This window comes from Coloeus monedula (genome assembly GCF_965178545.1).
Source record: "Coloeus monedula genome assembly, chromosome: 1".
Taxonomy (NCBI): Eukaryota; Metazoa; Chordata; class Aves; order Passeriformes; family Corvidae; genus Coloeus; species Coloeus monedula.
In genome coordinates, this window is record NC_138781.1 from 106717723 (window position 1) to 106737169 (window position 19447).

A 19447-nucleotide genomic window follows, 5' to 3' on the forward strand; every position below is an offset into this window, starting at 1 on the left:
ATAATGAGAAGATTGGGCACATCTAATGCTCAAGGGAATTTATTATGTTCTAGTCTTATGCCCCTGGATGATTCATAATATAGGTCTTGTGATGTACCTCTGTTTTTTCTCCAAATTCCTATCTGTGTTGATAAATCAGATGTGAATCCACACCAGTATTGCATGATTTGCATGAGATATGTTGGTCGGGCAGCTGTAGGAAAGCCATGTTTGTAAAAGTTCTTAGGCCGGGCTGATTCTCTTTCTGGGTAAATTAAAAAATGGGAAATCAGTGCTTCTAGTTGCTTTGCTTGAAATTCTTGTTTTCTGAGCTTAGAATCAGGCTATTTGATTATAATACCAAATCCCCCCCTTCCTTTTTTTTTCCCTCCATTTGGCTTAGCAGGAGAATTTAATACTTTTCAAAAGGAAAGAGGTAGCAATTTGAAAAGCAGCTCTTGTGAAGTTCATGTCAGTTCATTTGTTGTACTCTGCTCCTCACAGGATGTTTCGTGATGACGAGCTGGAGGAGTCAGAGAAGTTCTACGTTGGTCAGCCTCGAGTCTTGCTCCTTATTTATGCCCTGTACAACACACTGGTGGCCCGGTCAGAAATGGTGTGCTATTTTGTAATCATCCTTAACCACATGATCTCTGCCTCCATGATAACCCTGGTGCTTCCCATCCTTATATTCCTGTGGGCCATGCTATCTGTTCCTCGGCCAAGCAAACGCTTCTGGATGACAGCCATTGTCTACACTGAGGTATGCTGCTGGCTTTGCAAGCCCATGTCTAACACAGAAAACTGAAGTTGTAAGCTTTGCATGGTCTCTTTTCTGGTTTTGATCTCTAGGATCAGGGGTGGGCCTTCAGCCCTTCACAGTAAAACAAATATTTGCTAAAGCCCTCAGCAACTTTTGTGGTACAGAATGATCTTGTTTGTTATTTCCTTCATTGCAATGAGCAATATCCTTCTTGGCATGTAAAGCAGTTCTCACAAGAACAGACCATTTGCAAACTGTTGCTATGTAATTGTTAACCAAGAGACAGAATTCACTGCTTGTGGTATCTCAAGTACCACTGAGTATCATCTGTTGGTGAATGTTGATTGACTTTATTACTGAAAAAATGTGAAGTGTTATTCCTCTGTAGTAATGAATATGCTTGTTTATGTTCTCATAAAACTGACAAAGTGGTCATGTTTTATCCCTCTTATTGTCATGAGGCTATTATATATGCTTATAAAACACCCCATGTCTGTTGTGTTTCCAAACAGGTGGCCATTGTCATCAAATACTTCTTCCAGTTTGGCTTCTTTCCTTGGAATAAACACGTGGATTACACAAAAGATAAACCTTACCATCCACCCAATATTATTGGCATTGAGAAGAAAGAGGGTTATGTGCACTATGATCTTGTTCAGCTTCTTGCTTTATTCTTCCATAGATCCATTTTAAAGGTAATCTGGGTTCAGGTAGTTTCTTATGTTATATTAATTTTTTGTTTCCATTCTTTAAGTCACTCGTGTGATATAAGGAAGTCATTCATTTGGGTATCAGGAAAAATGTCTTCCATGAAAGGGTTGCTGAGGATTAGAAGTGGCTGCCCAGGGAAGTGATTGAGTCACTATCCCTGGAAGTGTTTAAAAGACATTTAGATGTGGCACTGAGGGACATGATTTAGTGGTGGACTTGGCAGGGCTGGGTTAATAGTTGAACTGATGATCTTAAAGAATTTCTGCAACCAAAGTGATTCTATGATATCCCAACACAATGAATTTGTCTCCTCCCATGTGAACACATGACTGAGCTGAGCAATGCCTGTGATAAATTCTGTGACAGAAATACAGGCTTGATATGTTCTCTTCTTGTTTTTCCACTAGTGCCATGGACTGTGGGATGAAGATGAGAAAGGAGATAGCTCCAGTAATAAAGAGGATACAGATGATGAGCTCTCTCTGACAGGAGGCAGGAGAGACTCTTCTGCCTCTTTGAAATCTGTCAATCTTGCTGCATCAGTGGAGTCCATCCATGTCCACTTCCCTGAGCAGCAGACTGCTATCAGGAGAAAGAGTTCTAGCAGCATATCCCAGCTTTCTCACAGGTCCAGCTTCTCCTCACACAGATCCAAGAGAGGTAAATGTCATGGCATTTCTAGGATTTGGAGGAAAATTGTTCATTTCCCATAGGATCATTCTGCTGAAACCTTGGGCCAGTTGCTGCGGAGCTCCCAGGAGCTCCTGATTGCTGCTGTTTCTCAGTGGTGAAATAGGATATGAATCAATGTATCTTCATGTTTGAACACACTCCAAGCCTTCCTAAAGTTCAAATGAAGAGCCATACTTTGTGATTCATTATGTTTTTAAAATGACATTATCCAAAAGCTGGGAAAGGAATGCTCAGTGTGGCCCAGATCCAGAAGTTCTGGTCCAGCATAATCTCCAGCTAGAGGGAATGCAAAGCATATGTATTTTTCATATCTACATTTGTAGACACTTGAACTGAGAAAATGTTTTTATTGGGTATATTGAAAGAGATTACATGTGCCATCTTGTAAAAAGGGCGGGAGTACTCTAGCCTAAATGTATGTAATATCAATTGAGGTATCTGAGTCAGATCAGTCAAATACTTGCTTTTATCTCTAGTCTTCTCTTTTTGTAGCTATTAATCAAGTTTTGGTCTGCCAGTGGTTAAACCTTTACTGGCTGCTCTCAAGATTTTATCATATTGGGGGGAAAAAAAGCAGAAGAATTCATTTCAAAGCTTATTTCAAATGTGGGAGTCATATGAGATGGAAGTCTCAAGAGTTATTACTTTCTAGCTTTAGTATTTAAACTCTTCTTTTGAATTGACTTCTCTTTCCCTCCCTTTTTTCCAGGAAGTACTAGTACACGGAACAGCAGTCAGAAGGGAAGCAGTGTGTTAAGCATCAAACAAAAATCTAGAAAAGAGCTTCTCATGGAAAAGTTTCGAGAACAAATGATCAAAGCCAAAGCTTTTACAATTAAAAAGTGAGCAATATGAGGAGTTGTGTGGGTTTGGGGGGAGGTTCCAAACAGTAAAGCAGTACACCAGCATTTTAAAGGGAGCAGGCTACTACTGCTGTTAATTCAAGTGTTCATTGTATGCAGATGTCCTACCAGCTGAACATCAGACAAATCGGCAGTTGTTCAAATAGCATCTGCCTGATAAAAAAGCTAAGTATCCCATGTGAACTTGGTTGGCTGTATATATTTCTACTGAACAAATCCTAATACAGGGGTTTGGAAGTAATCAGAACAAAGGACTGGTGTCTCTGCAGTCCTGTGAAGGCTGTCAGAGTAGATCTTAGATATCTTTAAAAATATTAATCATACCACACTCAGCCTTTACTTTCTTCAGTGTGAGTTATGTGCTGTTAAATGACATTGTGGTCTATTTTGTTTTAGGACTCTCCAGGTGTACGTGCCCATCCGACAGTTTTTCTACAACCTTATTCATCCAGACTACAGTGCAGTGACTGATGTGTACGTGCTGATGTTCCTCGCAGATACAGTGGACTTCATCATCATTGTGTTTGGATTTTGGGCTTTTGGGGTATGTCACAGAGGCATCTCTCCTCAGCAGGATTTACATGTTGGAGATGCTAAATACCATGCAAGTGTCCTTTTTCTTTGACCACCCTTATATTTTGCTTTTCAGAAACACTCTGCTGCAGCAGATATCACCTCTTCATTATCAGAGGACCAGGTCCCAGAGGCATTTTTGGTGATGGTGCTCATTCAGTTTGGTACCATGGTGGTAGATCGAGCACTGTACCTCAAAAAGACTGTCATGGGAAAAGTCATCTTCCAGGTCATCCTTGTTTTTGGAATACATTTCTGGATGTTCTTTATCTTGCCTGGAGTGACAGAAAGGTATAACCCTTCTAAACAAACAATATGGGTTAAATGCTGATGCTCTACCAAGTTGTTTGTATTTAAACTGGAGGTGCTTATAGCTAGGCTTTGGGATCATGAACAAGTTTCTTCTTCGTCTCATTTCTAAGCAGAAAGTTGGAATGCATTTCCACAGCAGTAACTGTGGCCAACGTAATTTTGAGGAAGAATTAGATATATATGTACAGAAATATTCTCGATTTAGGCCAAAATGCAAGCAGGTGAAAGAGAAATTGCCTGTAATTGAGTGATTAGAGCCTTCAGCTGAGACAATGTTGGCCTCTGATCCAGTTCCCTGCTCCCAAGACTGCTGCATGCTGCTTTAGAAGAGCGAGTAGAAAATGTCTCCCTCAGAGTAACTTAGCACTTTGCTGAAATGTGTGAACTGTGGATTTAAATCTCCTTAAACTGAGGAATGTCTAAAATATGTGTCTGTTCTGAAGAGCAAATTTCTCCTCCCATGCTCCTGCCACTTGGCTCTGGAGGTGATGTGGAGATGGTCACCTGCTGCACGAAATTTAGTGTCACATGCTTGGTCAGACTCACTCCCAAATCTAACATGTTTCATTTCATGGCTCAGGGCACTGACCACTGCAGTCTGCAGTGCAGAGGTGTTAAAGCTCCCTCCCTAATGTTTGGCTAACTCCCCTTTTCCTACTTTAAGTTGCCTTGAGGTATTTCCCTCACTCCATTGACTGTCCATGGAAATTGAGTGAGTCACCTGGGCACATTACACTTCATTAACAGTCAAGTTATTTTACTGGGGAAAACAAAATAGGTTTGCAGTGTAAAGAAAGGCTGAAAAGTCTCACTTTTTCTCAAAAAGAAATGTTTTATTTTTCCTCAGTGCATTAGCAATTGTGCCCAAATTTGAAAAAAATAGAAAATCCTTTTTCAAATGGATCTCTTAGCTACTGCACATTGAGAATTGTTATGAAATAAAATAATTTTGACTCTGTCTGTGCTTTTTGGGAAAGCTCTATCAAGTTGTTAATCTCAAATCTGCATCTGAAACATCCTGTATTCCTTCTAAGTCAAATTGAGTCTTGGAAATCGCTGCAAATTTCTTAATTAAAATACTTCCGTGGGATTTAAATGAAAATATTGGGTTATGACTGGCTGACAAATCCTGTACATCATGAGGCATCTGCTGCAGATCCACTGTGCTATTGAATAGCAACGAGAAATGGCACATGTGAGGAGAGGTTGAGGGTTAGTTCAGTCTCAAGAAGAGAAAGTGAAGAGCTGGCTCCAGCTGCCTATTAATAGGGCATTGAGAAGAAGCTAAGCTGTTTTCAGACAGGACAAGAGGGCACAAGTTGGGAAAAAAGGGAAATTCCAGTTAGATATGATGAAAACTCTTGACTGTTGTTGAACACTGGAGCAGGTTCCTCAGACAGGTTCTGGGATCTCCGTCTTCAGAGATACACAAAACCCAGGTTTCTGAACTATTTGTTCGAAAAAGACTTGGATCAAGCAGGGAAGGGTGAAAAATATTTTCACAGGTCACTCCGTCTTAAATTCCTGTATGAGGTGCTGCCATGAACACAAATAGCCACCAAAGCTGCCTTGATTGAGCCCCTACCCAGGGCTCACAGGGGGTTGTGCCATCATGGGGGCTGAGGAAGACTGGTCTGTGTTGGGCAGCAGGGGACCGCCAGCATCCGGAGGGAGAGGGCACTGCCCCAAGCCCTCACTCTTTGGAGAGCCTATTCCCAGTCTCTCCCCTGTGACCCTGAGGTGGCAATGGATGCTGGTTTTAGACTTTTCTCATTCAGTGTCTTTCCAATTCTGTTTTAACCCTGCCCTGGGGTCAGCAACCAAGGGCTTTTCACAGGACCTCAGGAAGAGGAAACTGCCAGGAGCAAAAAAACATTTCAAGCTAATTTGGTCATACAAAAAGCTCATCATTTTCCTTTGTCTATCCTTTCCTTTACAGGAAATTTAGCCAGAACACGGTTGCCCAGCTCTGGTATTTTGTGAAATGTGTTTATTTTGGCTTATCAGCTTATCAGATACGCTGTGGATATCCAACTCGTGTTCTTGGCAACTTCCTCACAAAAAGTTACAACTATGTCAACCTGTTCTTATTTCAAGGGTAAGCATAGACTTACTGCCTTTTTTCTTTCTTTTGTGCAATAAAGATCTGCTGTAGTGAAATGCTGGGGTTATTAATGTCTTTTCTTCTCAGGCTGCTGTAAATAAGACAGTAAATTTTGCGCAGCATGCTCTCTATATGCCATAGGTCCCCCTGTAGTCCACAAGAAAAAAGAAAAATCTACCTCTGGAAGGCAAACTTCACAAAATTCCATCTCCCAGTCTGAAAACAGAAGCCTGATACACCAGTCAGCCATTCAGTCCCCTAAGAAAGAGACATTTTTAACACTTCTAAGAAATCACCTTTGTAAACAGACATAGGGGCTACACATTGTGCTAGAAAACAGGTAATGTTATTAGTTTTGCAGTCCAAAAAAGCAGTAAGGTGTCCAGTCCCAAGGAGACCCTTGGAGCAGGTCTACAGGCTCTACCTCAGCAGGTGAAAGGAATAGAATGAAAGAAAACACACCTGAGAAGTAAGCACTGAAAAATAAGCACAAAAAGAAATGTTTGCTTTGAGAAGTGTTGCACATTGGAAGCTCTCAGGAGTTCGGAGTGTTAGTGCAAGGAACAGGCATAGCATCACCTCGGAGTGAAAGGTGGTTTTACAGAGGCAGACCACACCCTCCACTTACACTGTTACAGTCGTCTTGTGATTAAGCCAGTTTGGAGCATATATGGATTTCACAGAAAAAACAGAATAATTTTGGCCTTTTCACAGTATTTGCACTGTAGGCTCCTTGCTTTCCAAGGACAAGTTACAGAAGAAAGCTTTCCTCACATGAAATACTCTTTGAGATGTGGCTGATCAGGAAAGTGTGGGACTAGGAAAGGGAATGATGCACTTTGAGTAGCTGCTCTATGCGTGTTCATTTCCTGTTGATTTCCACCTTCTTCTGCTGCTTAATCCTGAGTCACAAAGCCCAGTTCCATATGCAACTGAGGGCTGCCCACCTACTGCAAAGATGCCATGCAAGACTTGGTGTAAGGAGGTATAAAACTAATTCCCACCATCCTATGGAAAACATGTCCTCCACTCCCAGGTCAGAGGAAATTAGGGATACAGGAAAGTCTTGTACTATTCCACCAGCGTCTCAATCACAATTACTGGGCATAATGATGTAAAAGCATGTTTATGGCCTGGCAAGTAGATCTAGAGTAACATGAGCTATGGCAATTTCAGGATGTGAATGTATTTGTGTTTACGAAATCCCCCATTAAGCTCTTTTTATGTTGTCTTAATTCTCCCTTTTATCTTATGTACACTTGCTGTGCTTGCTGGATGTGATGCCTCTATTTCTGACAAGTTACCTGCTGTGGTCTCTCTTCAGCTTCCGCCTAGTTCCATTTTTGACTGAGCTGAGAGCAGTAATGGACTGGGTTTGGACTGATACCACTCTCAGTCTTTCCAGCTGGATCTGTGTTGAAGATATCTATGCTCATATATTCATCCTGAAGTGTTGGCGAGAATCAGAAAAAGTAAGGAAGCCCCCTATGAGTGATTCAGGCCTTCTCTCCCCCATGCAGAAGGGAAATAATCATGAGTCCCTAAATAATTGAGAAATCCACCATAAAAAGTTTGTTGGAAGATATGCCTGGCACTTGTGTTCAGAAATATTCAGACTGTTGGGTACTTCACATTAGTTGTCAGCCACCACAAGTGAAACTTCAAGTGGCTTCTCTTTTGTGCCCAGCTGATTTTTCCACCATTAATGTGAACTCCACAAGCACATGCCTGCTGGCTTAATTGCATGCCTGGGTTTCAAGGCGGGAGTTGGAAGTCCTGGTATTCACACGGTCTCACACAGAATTAAAAGAGTAACCTGGAGCAGCAGGGAAGCTGCAGCTGAGGACAAAGGTCAGTAGAAGGAAGTGCATGCCCCACAGCGTACGTCCCAGGCACACCAGGTTCATGTAACTGCAGAGGGAACTCAGCTGGGTCCTTTGTCTCAGGAGAGTCCCTGCACATCCAGAACTGAACTGCAGGCCAGATAAACCCACCATTTGTCTCAATGAAATTTCAGTGTCTTTAAATCATTTAAGCTTCAGTTCAAATTAAACTTGCACATTTTGGATTCTTTATAACTGCTATAAAGATTGCAACCATATGCTTGCTTATTTTGCCAATTTGAAAGAGAAATTAAACATTATTTTAAGAGTGACCAAACCAGTCAGAAATTCTACATCTGCATTGAAATGGATTTATTTTTAAGTGTTACTGACGTATTTCTACTTTTATTATAATCCTGTCTCTTAATGGCAATTACTTTCCAAGTATGTCACTTAGATTAACTCAGAGCTAAAGTGCACACAAATCTTGCATATAGGCTTTTTCTCAGACTCCCACTTCTGCCATGAATGGAAGGAGTTCTGAAGAACTTCAGGAGTCAGAGAAGTAATAACCCAGTTCTACGCTGACTCTCCATCTCACTGCATTTTTTTTACGCTACAACTCACATTATGTGTAGCAGAGATCTGATGTGGGAATATTTCCATGCCTCAGCTGGCATGTGTGTGCTAATGCCATACAGCAAAATAACTCTCTCATGACATTGTGAGTGTTGTTCAAGGTACTTTGGTTCTGTGTCTTTCACTGAGTACTTGAACAGCTAGAGTCTCTCTGAAGTGTTCTGTAACATCATTAAAGGTGCCTGAACTAATCTCCTGCAGACAAATAATATACCCCTGCTGATTTTGACACTATATTTTAATGAAAACAGTATTCTGTAGCATGAGACAAATTACTTGATACACTGCTTTTGCAAAGTAAATAATTGGTTTTAAATATAGCATTGTATTACAAATTTAATATTCTCATAGGGCTTTATGGATTCATGTTGCAAAGCAAGAACAATTTCCTGAGAGCCAGATTCCTGGTGTGTTTGAGGTGCAGTGCAGTTCAGTGCATCTTTATTTTGCACATGTGGTATACAGTGCATGGAGGACAGGCTACTAAACACTGCAGAGTTAAATCCTGTAAGAGAATTACACCAAAATAAATTACAGCTAAAGCTAGACATTTTACAGGATGGTGAAAGTATTAAGAGTATTCAGTCATGAGGCAAATAACAGAGGACAAGAAGTACGGGCAAGGCAAAACAGACATGCCATGTGATCTGCTTTGAAGGGAGAAGAAAAGCAGTCACTTTTGTCCTCAGAAGCTAAAAAAAAAGAAGGATGTTACATCAGCAGTATCAAGATTTTAGGAAAAGCAACAAAATTTTAAACATTAGTTAATTGCAGTTGGTGTGGAATTCACTAGAAACAGATTGGATCAAGCCGGTGAACTCTTAGAAATACTGTAAGTGAGGTGTGAAATGAATGTGGAGGTAGTGCAATATCAGACATTTTACTGATTGTGAATGTCAGTTGCTGGCACTTTCCCTGCTCCCTCCATCCCCCACAATATACAGTTTGCATAATTTCAAGATCTGTGGGAAGAAGTCTGCCTTAAGGAGTTTTGATAGAAAACTTTTTGGAAATGCAAATATAAGAAAGTGATTCCTTCACAATAGCAGTTTTTGGAACCAATTTTTGTATCACTGTTTCTGCAATTATTTTATATTTTGTTCTTGTGAGTTCATGCTTGCACTTAGACAAAAAAAAAATCAAATTATCCTACCCAATTTCTCCCTTCTTTATGGTTCCAAAGAATCAAAGTCACAGAGGTTTACAATATTTTTCACACTGAACACGCACTTGATTTGGGTTCATTTGTCACTTTTCTCTGTTGTCATCAGAAATCAGGTGTCTGTGCAGGTTTGGCTAAAAAAATCTCAAAAATAGCTGGCCTGACATGGGGTAGAAAATTACCACAAGAGATGGGAACCCTTAAGATTGCTATATATTCACCCATCAAATCACATGAAGTGTAGGTCTGATAGAAGAGACATTACCATATTGCTGTTTGCTTTTGCAGAGATATCCCCAACCAAGAGGCCAGAAGAAAAAGAAAGTTGTGAAGTATGGAATGGGTGGCATGATTATCGTCTTGCTGATTTGTATTGTCTGGTTCCCACTGCTCTTCATGTCTTTAATCAAATCTGTTGCAGGCATCACCAACAAGCCTCTAGATGTATCAATCACAATAACTCTAGGAGGCTATCAGGTAAAAAAGAAGAAACACTAAAAGCAAACTCTGTTTTTGCACTGTATTTCCTTGTGCTATTTCTTCTTCCTTTCATTGAATTGAACTCTCTTGCTTTATGCAAGGTACCCGGCAAGCTTCCATAAATTACCCTTTTTGGGTTTAAAAACATGTTAGTTTATCACAGACGTAAAATGTTATCTTCATTTTCAAGTTAAAACCAGAATCTACTTGCAGTGGAAACTGAATAAATTATCCTACAGGTCCACATAGTAGATACAAGATAATTGTAGGTAGCTTGCATCTCAGTGGAATGAGACTATAACCTTGTCTTATTGAATTGAGTGCCATAATTGTCTTGGACTGTGATGCACAGGATGCTGTACTGAGTATGTAGCAGCCAAGGTGAAGTAAATGTGATAAGCATGTGTTCTTTTGTTTCCCAGCCTATTTTTACCATGAGTGCTCAGCAGAATCAGCTCAAAAGTTTGGATGCGAATGAGTTCAATGAATTTCTGAGAAGCTATACGGGTAACACCGTAAGTGAAATGTAGAATACCTCGTTACTTAAAAATGTGTGCATGTTTCCATGGAGGCCTTTTGTGAGTTTTGTTCGTGTAGTTATAAGTGGTCATGAGTGCTGTCATCAATTGGAAGATATTTCTATAAAGAGGATTTGCATGAATAAAAGTTCAGACGTCATTTGTCAGGACAGGGCTGGGTTATGAGACAAGCTACCATTAGTGTAGTCATCTTTGCACAAAATCCTGGAAGGCAGAAACCCTAGTTGTCCCGTTGTCTGAATGAAACCCTCCCCTGTAAATGACACAAACCTTCAGGAGATGTGATGCTGTTTGTGTACTGCCAATAAAAACATGCTGTGGGGACACAAGTGTCTTGTGCACTTTTAAGCCCCATGCCCTTCCTAGAGTACACACATCTTTCACCTCCCAGTGAGGAGTGGTGGTGCTGTCAAAAGAAAGCGCGCGTAGCCCAGAAATGTTTTGACATTAAAATGTCAAAACATAAGCATTTAAGCATAGTCTCATCTCAGTGTTTCATGGAGCAACAGGCCCAGTTTTCACAAGTTTCTACAGGAAAAAACTAGTAATTAGTAGGAGATGTTGCATTGCTAATGTAACTGGCATTTGATCAGATATAACTTTAAAAGAAGTGCTTGCTACTAGCCCATTCAAGAATTCGATATTAGAATTTTGTATTAGATCCTACCAAATAGCCCATGTATAATAGCACTACTATTGTAACCTAGATCCATTTGGAAGTTACAAGGTCCAAGTTGCTTTATGCTTTGCAGACACTCTTCCATGCAGAAAGATACTTAACAAAAGACAGAGTAAAATTTTAACTCGAGTTTAAATGGACTCTACAGAGTTTACTTCATGAAATTTCAGAATCACTTTGGCCAACATGGCCATCAAACAATGAGGCCATTTTTGTTTTGCCTTTTTAGCTTGGCTGTACTTTGTTGATTCCCCTTCCTATCTCAAGCCCCAGCTGGTACCTGAGGAAAACACTCAGTGCACACCACTGCACTTACAATTAATTGAGCATTTACAAATCTGTCTGACTGGGAAACGCGGCTCTGTGTCTTGTGACTATCACCACACTGAAATTGTCTTTTCCTCTTCTGCACCTACAGGCTGCTTTGCAGTTTCTAGAGGGCTATGCAAGAGAAGATATAACTCGAGCAGATCTAGAAGGGAATTCAAACTCTTTATGGACCATCAGCCCTCCCAGTAGAAAGAAAATGATACAGGGACTTCTAGACTTTGATGCTGCTTTCACTGTAGTTCTTTCATGGACCATTCAGAGGTAATTAAAGCTGTTACGAGGTGGATGGATCATTTGCCAAGCATTGGCTCAGTAGAACAGTTCCACGCTGCATTTTTGGCTTAGTTCTTCAGCAAATTCAATTGTATGGCAGAGCAAAAAACTGAGAGTAGGAGGGAGAGAGACAGAGAGAAGTCACCTTTGTTACCCACAAAAACATCTGTTGCCTGCACATCTCAAAAAATAAAGTGGAGCCACTACCAAATAGATTATTTAAAATTTCAAGGTGGAATTTTCAATGGGACTTGATGAGAAGGGGAAAAAGTAAGAAAATTTTAGCCTGTTTTAGATGGAGATGTTCAAATGAACTGCTTCTAACAACAACCTTGTTAGCATTTCTGGAAAGCGAATACTTAGACCTCATTAAGGCAGAACGCCTAGGAGGAAATACAAACAGAAGTTCTCGGTCCTCTTATTAAGGGAGTCTGGAACTGATACAAACTATTTTTATGTGTAAATACCATAACAATGGCACAGATGTATTTTGTTGAGACCTTTGTCTGTTCACTTGAGACTTTGGCCCCAGTGAACTAACTTTACAATGGAGTTTTTGAAAGAGACAGCCTAGACTATAAAGGTGCTGTACGCAGGCTAGAGCACACCCAGTCATCAAGGTCATTTTCTGGCTACTGTCTGCCAGCTGGGATTCCTGTACATTGCTGGATTACACTGGAGTTAAGTCATCACTCCATGGAAATTAAATTCCTTTGCAGCCTCACTATTGACATGTTTTGTTTGAAGTAGAAGCGGGATTGTTGTAAGAAAAGACTATGCACAAGAGGCAGGTCAGCTGAATCACTGTGGGAGCTCTGAACATGCTGAGTCTGTTCTTCCACAGTCAGAAATAGGCTTGTAATGAATCTGCAGCCTTAATTCAACTTTATTTGACACCCCCTCCCCCTTATTTTCCCAGAAGAACAGACTGTTAGCTAGTGAATTACATCACTCCATCATTTCTGAGCCTTATATTAATTTTTAGTACTGCTACTCAGTGTGCTCATATGATTTCATAGCTACAGGCATTCATGCACTAGTGGAAAGAGACCTTTTTCACCCTCAAATTTTATCTTGTGGAGTACATGGTGATCATGAATGACTGTGTTACAGACTTGCCACAGTGACCTCCTCCTTAACTGCTGCCTTTCATCTAGGCCAGGAGGCCACAAGCAGCAGTGAGGTGTGCCTGTTGTGTCACTGAGGCAGCATACACATTTTCTGCCTTTTCCCATCATCTGCCGGGGGTGTTTCTCTGCAGCCCCCAGCAGCCCAGGAGCTGCCTCACCCAGCTGCTGCATGGGCATGGCCTAAGGCATTGTGCAAAAGCTGATCTCGCCCCAGTTGTGTTCTGCAGCTGGAGTGAAGCCTGGGGGCGAGGCAAGGAGGTCCTGTCAGTCTGTCAGACACATCTTTCTCCAGGGAAGCTGTAGCTGACTGCAACATCCTTAGCTGTCCTGGCACCGAATGGTCCCATTGCCTAAAGTAAGCAAAACGACATTAATCTGTCATCCTTGTCCTGTAATACATGCAAAGGCATAGGCAGTTAGAAAAACACACCCTTAAGGCTGGTACATGTCTTCTGTGAAAAAACCACCCCATCTCAGGTACAGGTAGCATGATGCTTTATCACACACTAGGATAGCTAGGGTCAGTGCAGCTAGACTAGGTAGACAACCAGATCTTGCATTCATAACACAAGTGCTTTGGTTATGCTCTTATTGTAGGTTGTCAATGTGTTTTCCCTTTTACTTCCAACAGAAATCTCTCCCTTGGTGCCAAAGCTGAAATAGCATCAGATAAACTTACCTTTGCACTAAAAAACCATACCAGAAGGGCTATTGCTACAATGATGGAGAAACGTCAACCGGAAAAGGTGTAAGTTATTTTCTTTTTCTATTTAGGCACAAAATTTCCCCTTTGAAGCCTGATTTCCTAAGGTGGCCAAGCTTGTGCAAATGTTTCATTTGTCTGCCCATCTATCCCACTCTAATAACAGATGCTAACAGCATTGAAGCCAAGTAATAGTAATATTAGAGGTAAAAACTTGTTTCCTATTATAAATGTAGGCTGAGAGGACCATGAACACTGGATCATCAACAACAAGCATGGTGAAGCTATTAGTAACTCCTCTTTGATTTGCTGGATAAGCACAAGTTCAGTATATTCACAGTTCAACTCGCCATCGAGTTACATTTGTTCAACTTGATCTGAGGATGTTGTATTGTGGATTTTTTTTGTTCTAAATAACCATCCAGACTGTATTTTATATTGTTACTCTTGAATAGTACAAGATTGGCAAGGAAGTGTTAAATAACTGAGGTCAAAGGGTAACATCTGCAGTCGTTTCTGACATCAGATCTTTTCCTGTGATGGAAATTCACAAGAGATGCTCTTCATATGAATATCAAACATTATTCTACGGCTATAGCCTCATAGCATTAACAGCAGTGGTACCTCCTTTCAGATTTGAAGAGCCTGGCTCTTCCTCTTCCACCTTCTCACTGGGGATTACTTTACAGCAGTAGTTTTTAAGTACTGCTAAGCCAACACATCATCCCTGGAGGCCACTTGATCTGATTTGTAGCCACAGGAGTTGAAAAGTTTAATCTGAAACCAACAGGGATTGTGAAAACTCTGAGGTTCTTATCTGTTACTAGGTAGAAATTAGATTTGCCTTTTCTGTGCACAGCTGTTTTTCTGGACCCACACACACTTGTACTTCCAAACACACTGCTATTGCACATGTGATCATTGCACTTAAAAAACACTTGATGCCTCTTTCCTGCTGCGTGAAGATACAGCAGTATTTCCTAAGGTGATGTAGGGCCACAGAGGATAAATTTTTCTCATTCGTGGTTAGAAGCAATTCATTCATAATTCTCTCTTTGCAGGAGGCAGGCAGTAACATAGAAGATACCACTGCATTTGCCTGTCCTGCAGTAATTTTGTACATTTAAGGTTTTTTACTTGGTCATAAAGGAAAACTGGTTGTGACAGCTATTAGGCATTCAGATACTTCAGCAGGGAGCTTTCTGCCACCATCTCTGCTGGGACAATTTAGTTGCTGAGCTCTAACATTTTCTTGGACCTGCTGGAGTGATCAGAAGGGATTTTCAATTGACTACCCTTGTTCTTCCTCAACCTGGTGTATGCAATGTAGCAAAGTGTCACAGGACTTCTCTGAGAGCTCCTCTTTCCTGGAATTTTTGTCATTTGAGGAAAATGTTGAGGCTGTGTCTCTGCTTTTAATTAGATGTGTCTCCCTCTAGATACTGGTAATTTATTCCCACTTAAGATGATTTGATTTTGAGTACAATGGATGAACTTTTACAAACATCTTTCTTTCTAAGTTTGAAATCTCCCTAAAAACTGTGAAAATATTTCCCAATGAAAAATTCTGGCAAAAATTCTCACTCTTTTCAGGTGTTATTATCGAAACACCTTGGAATTCTGAAGTAATAGCTGTGCTCACCACATTTTTCTAGCTTGTTTACTACTGGTGATGTGCTGCCTTTATTTATGACTCTATAGCTGATTATAAAAGCAGCTTTTTTAAAAAGGGGAACAAAATATAAAGTCTACATTCCATGCAAACACACATGCCACAGGTATGTGGAATTCATGGTGTGTGAGTGGTGACATTATGGATGGAACTCTCTGCTGAAGTTCTGACAAAATGTAGCTGAAAACTCCAGCTAATTTTCAGATGTGACATCTGCGCACTATGAAGTCATAACTTAAGCCAGGAATGGCTGTGAATTGTGCATAGCACTGTTAGGTATTTCTAAATTATTTTAGAGGTGAAAAAATATGAAATATTTGATATCTCATTTTTTTCCAGAACATTAGAGGAAGTGTACCCGTACTACATCAAGGCTCCTAGTGATTCTCTGGCAAAACCCATAAAGCAGCTATTGAGAGGTATGTCTCCAGACCATGGGGAACAGAGTATGGTTTAAAGAAGTGCAAGGCAGCACTCACATTTGTACACTCACAGCTGTTATGGGGCACCTCAGTCTGAAATGCACTTAAAATGGTTTCTACTTGGTGTCTGCAAGCTTGAGGAGAGATAAGGTAATATAGTATAAGGCAGAAAATGCGTCTGCATGTTTTAGCTTTGGATTTAACAGTAAGAGCTCTAAGGATGAAGTGTGCCTTCTTTCCTTCAAGTCTGCTTTAGGAACTGTTTTCTTTTGTTTTATGTGTAAGTGATCTCAAGTTTTACTTCTCTACATCTCCCTGCTACCTTACTGTGAACAGTCAGAAGTGTTGCATGTCTGCAAATAAGCTCCTCAGCTTAAATAATGACACTGCATTGGTTTTTTTTTAAGCTATTCCTTCCTTATTGGCTACAAAGAATCCACTTTAGATAAATCATTGAATTTCAGAGTGCTATCAGCCAGTCAGAATCCATACAAGTACTCATGGACCTACAGAATAGGTGCACCCATGCACATACACACATGTGAAAAACCTGTTGGGTTGGAAGAATGGGGACAAGTCTTTATCTAAGAGCAATTTTCTCAACAGAGGCTAAATTTGGAGCTTGAGTGTAATAGTAATAGTGCTACATAGTATGTTCCTGTCAAGGTTCAGTGATTAGATTCTTTGGGAAAAACAATTCTTGAGGCTGAGCCCAGCTCTGTGAGTAGCAATAAGTTATGAGTGCTTCACTGTCATTGGTCAGGTTCCTAATTTGAGATTCTTCAGAAGGGCTTTAATGTGTACACTGCTTATGTACACTCAGAAGGACCAGAGTTCATCTCCTGTCTGTTTGATCAGTATACGTAAAATAGCATAGCATCCTTTTTTTGAGAGAGAATAATATCTTTTATCTCAGACATAAATGGTTTATGGTGATAGTTTCACTTTGAGATACAGAAGCTGATTGCTATCCTTCCAGGTTAAATGTGTTTCTCTAGGCCTGAAATGCAGGTGTGATGAATGCTATTGATATTTTGGTGTAAAAATACCAAAATTATTTGACAGTTGTACAGAAGAGAATGTAGGTGAAATGAAATATTTTATTTATTTAGTGCAGATTCAGATGAGATTTACAGATAAAAAAAGCACAGAAGTCAGGATTTTATACTTTTGTATACAGAAATAATGCAAAATAGAGTCTGGAAAAATTTTGCTTCTGCATTGCTCAGTCATTTTATAATGCTGAAGTTTGAAATATCTGTCTCAGTTTGATTTTTGCAATTCTCGGTGTATATATATTAACGCTTCTTTTTTCAATAGACTGCAAGTGGGAAAATATTACAGTTTCCCTTGTCAAAAATGGATCTGAAGAGGGAGCTCGTGAGTGGTGGGTTTTGAATCAGCTTGGAAAAAGACAAAAAACGTCTCAGGAGAGTCTTGAACTCTTCATATTCAGTGATAAAGTCAGTCCACCGAGCCTTGGATTCTTGGCTGGTTATGGGTAAGGAGAAGTCTTTGCATAAAATTATATAAAGTACATAAGATAGAAGTAGAGATGACTTTATTTGCTTTATTTATGGGGGGGGGGAGGGCTATTTCTTTTTTGTTGTTGTAGTGTTTGAAAGTTGCAACATTTTGAAAAGGGGTTTTGTGAGATTTTCAAATTCATGTCAATATTATCTATAGAAGGGTTAATAGTTGCAAGGTTAGTATTACCCCTGCTAACTGCTTTCTGGTGGGAATAAAAACAGAAGCACCCTTCACACCAATTTCCTATTGAAGTGAAATAATTCAAAATATGTTAGTTTAGCTGCAGGTCAAGTTCTGCCCAAACTCTGACTGGTTTTAGTGACCTTCCCAATCTCATAGCCAGGACCCTGGTTGTGAAATAATTACGAAATACATCTGCACAGACAGAGGAAGGCAGGACACTAAGCATTCCCAGGAGATACACCCTTCAGGTAGGATTTTGGAGAAGTCCCCATAGAAGGATTATCAGTGGGTAAATGTTAGTTTGTCACCAGTTACATATACTTCAGTAAAAAATATTATATATGAAACCTGACAGATTATTTGCCTTTAGCAGCCAGCTGCTGTCAAATTTCCAATTGTGACGTGCCAGCTGTAGCAGGCAGGATGTGAACCATCAGCAACTGGGGTTAAACAATTTAATCAGCAGCCTCAGCTGTTTATGATTCCAGATTTGTGTGGTGTTCGAAGAGATCTTCTTTTCTTTCATCCTGCAGCACAGCAGAAACAAGATCCTAATTAGAAGTTAATGTTCACCCAGCTGACAGACTACAGTTAGCCATGTAGATGAGCTTCCTCACACTTGGCTGCCCTTTTACAAGGCACGATTCGAACTCTTCCTTTCTTTCTTTTCAGCATTATGGGACTATATGCCTCAGTTGTCCTGGTGATAGGGAAGTTCGTCCGTGAATTTTTCAGTGGGATCTCTCACTCCATCATGTTTGAGGAGCTACCCAATGTAGACCGAATCCTGAAGCTGTGTACTGACATTTTCCTAGTGCGAGAGACTGGAGAACTGGAACTAGAAGAAGACCTGTATGCCAAGCTAATATTCCTGTATCGCTCACCAGAGACCATGATCAAGTGGACTAGGGAAAAAACTAATTGATTTCTTTGGTGTCACACTGCAAAACAAGTTGGTTCAATCTGAATTTTAAAGGAAAAAGAAAAAAAGCACAATATTCTCTTAAGAGCTAAGCCTTTTATAGTTGGGTAGCAATGATTTTTCACTGAAGGAATCCTGGAAGCTACGGCCTTAGGAATCCATGCTGCCTTTCAAATTAAGCATCAACAGTGAAGAAGGTTGAATGGTTTGTTGTTTTTAATGTGCCACTCCTCTACAATCTGGGGACTGCTTTGTAATTTAATCAGCAAAAAGTTTGCATCTTTGGCTAATTTAATTTTCCAGATGACCATTACAACTTAGAGAGAAATGAAAGGAGTGAACCCACAGATGACTCCAGTGTACCTTCTTAATCCTTTCTGGAGCCACAGAGTTTGGATTGTGCAATATGCTGTTGTACATCACTGACTTTCAAGCTACAGTAATGGGACGCTGACGAGCCTTCAGGACACCCAACACCCAGCACCACAGTGGGAACTGAAGACATTCTAGCCATACCCATTTGTAGAAAAGCAGAGGTTTTGATGTACAAAAGACACTGTGGACAAGCCTCTGTCAACAAAAAGGAAACAAGTAACAATCTCTTGAAATGCCTTATTTTATTTGTACAGTCACAGGAGACATTTCCACCAAACATCAATGACTTTTCTCAGGAAAAAGAAAAAGCAACTGAAACTTGACACTTCGTCAAGATTAACTAATGGCTAGAATAATTATGGTGAATCACAGGGTGTTCTGCTGGGCCATTCTCTTCAGAATTACTGCTTTCCATTGGATGAGAAAAGAAAGTGAATTCAATGACCTAATGAGCTACTTCATTTCTTATAACCCTTTGAAGACTGAGTAGTGTGTGCTTCTCTCTGCTCCCCATGACATGCTTTCTCCCATTTCAATGATTTAAGGCAACTGTTGTTTTGCTGTTAGCTGATATTTTTCTTCCAGTG

General features: G+C 40.3%; 1 protein-coding gene across 1 annotated transcript in view; it reads left to right on the plus strand.

Annotated features, from left to right (window-relative positions):
• The window catches only part of PIEZO2 (piezo type mechanosensitive ion channel component 2), a gene marked incomplete at both ends in the record, with an annotated part of 288576 nt that extends 270088 nt beyond the window's left edge, over positions 1-18488 (plus strand). The window contains 15 exons of the mRNA XM_082284749.1: positions 484-742; positions 1255-1437; positions 1861-2113; positions 2856-2988; positions 3406-3553; positions 3659-3873; positions 5834-5992; positions 7323-7470; positions 9911-10099; positions 10525-10617; positions 11739-11911; positions 13685-13801; positions 15768-15847; positions 17171-17351; positions 18236-18488. Coding sequence (XP_082140875.1) covers positions 484-742; positions 1255-1437; positions 1861-2113; positions 2856-2988; positions 3406-3553; positions 3659-3873; positions 5834-5992; positions 7323-7470; positions 9911-10099; positions 10525-10617; positions 11739-11911; positions 13685-13801; positions 15768-15847; positions 17171-17351; positions 18236-18488 — 2584 coding nt within the window. The remainder of the gene's footprint in view (positions 1-483; positions 743-1254; positions 1438-1860; positions 2114-2855; positions 2989-3405; positions 3554-3658; positions 3874-5833; positions 5993-7322; positions 7471-9910; positions 10100-10524; positions 10618-11738; positions 11912-13684; positions 13802-15767; positions 15848-17170; positions 17352-18235) is intronic.
• Positions 18489-19447: the final 959 nt, after the last annotated feature.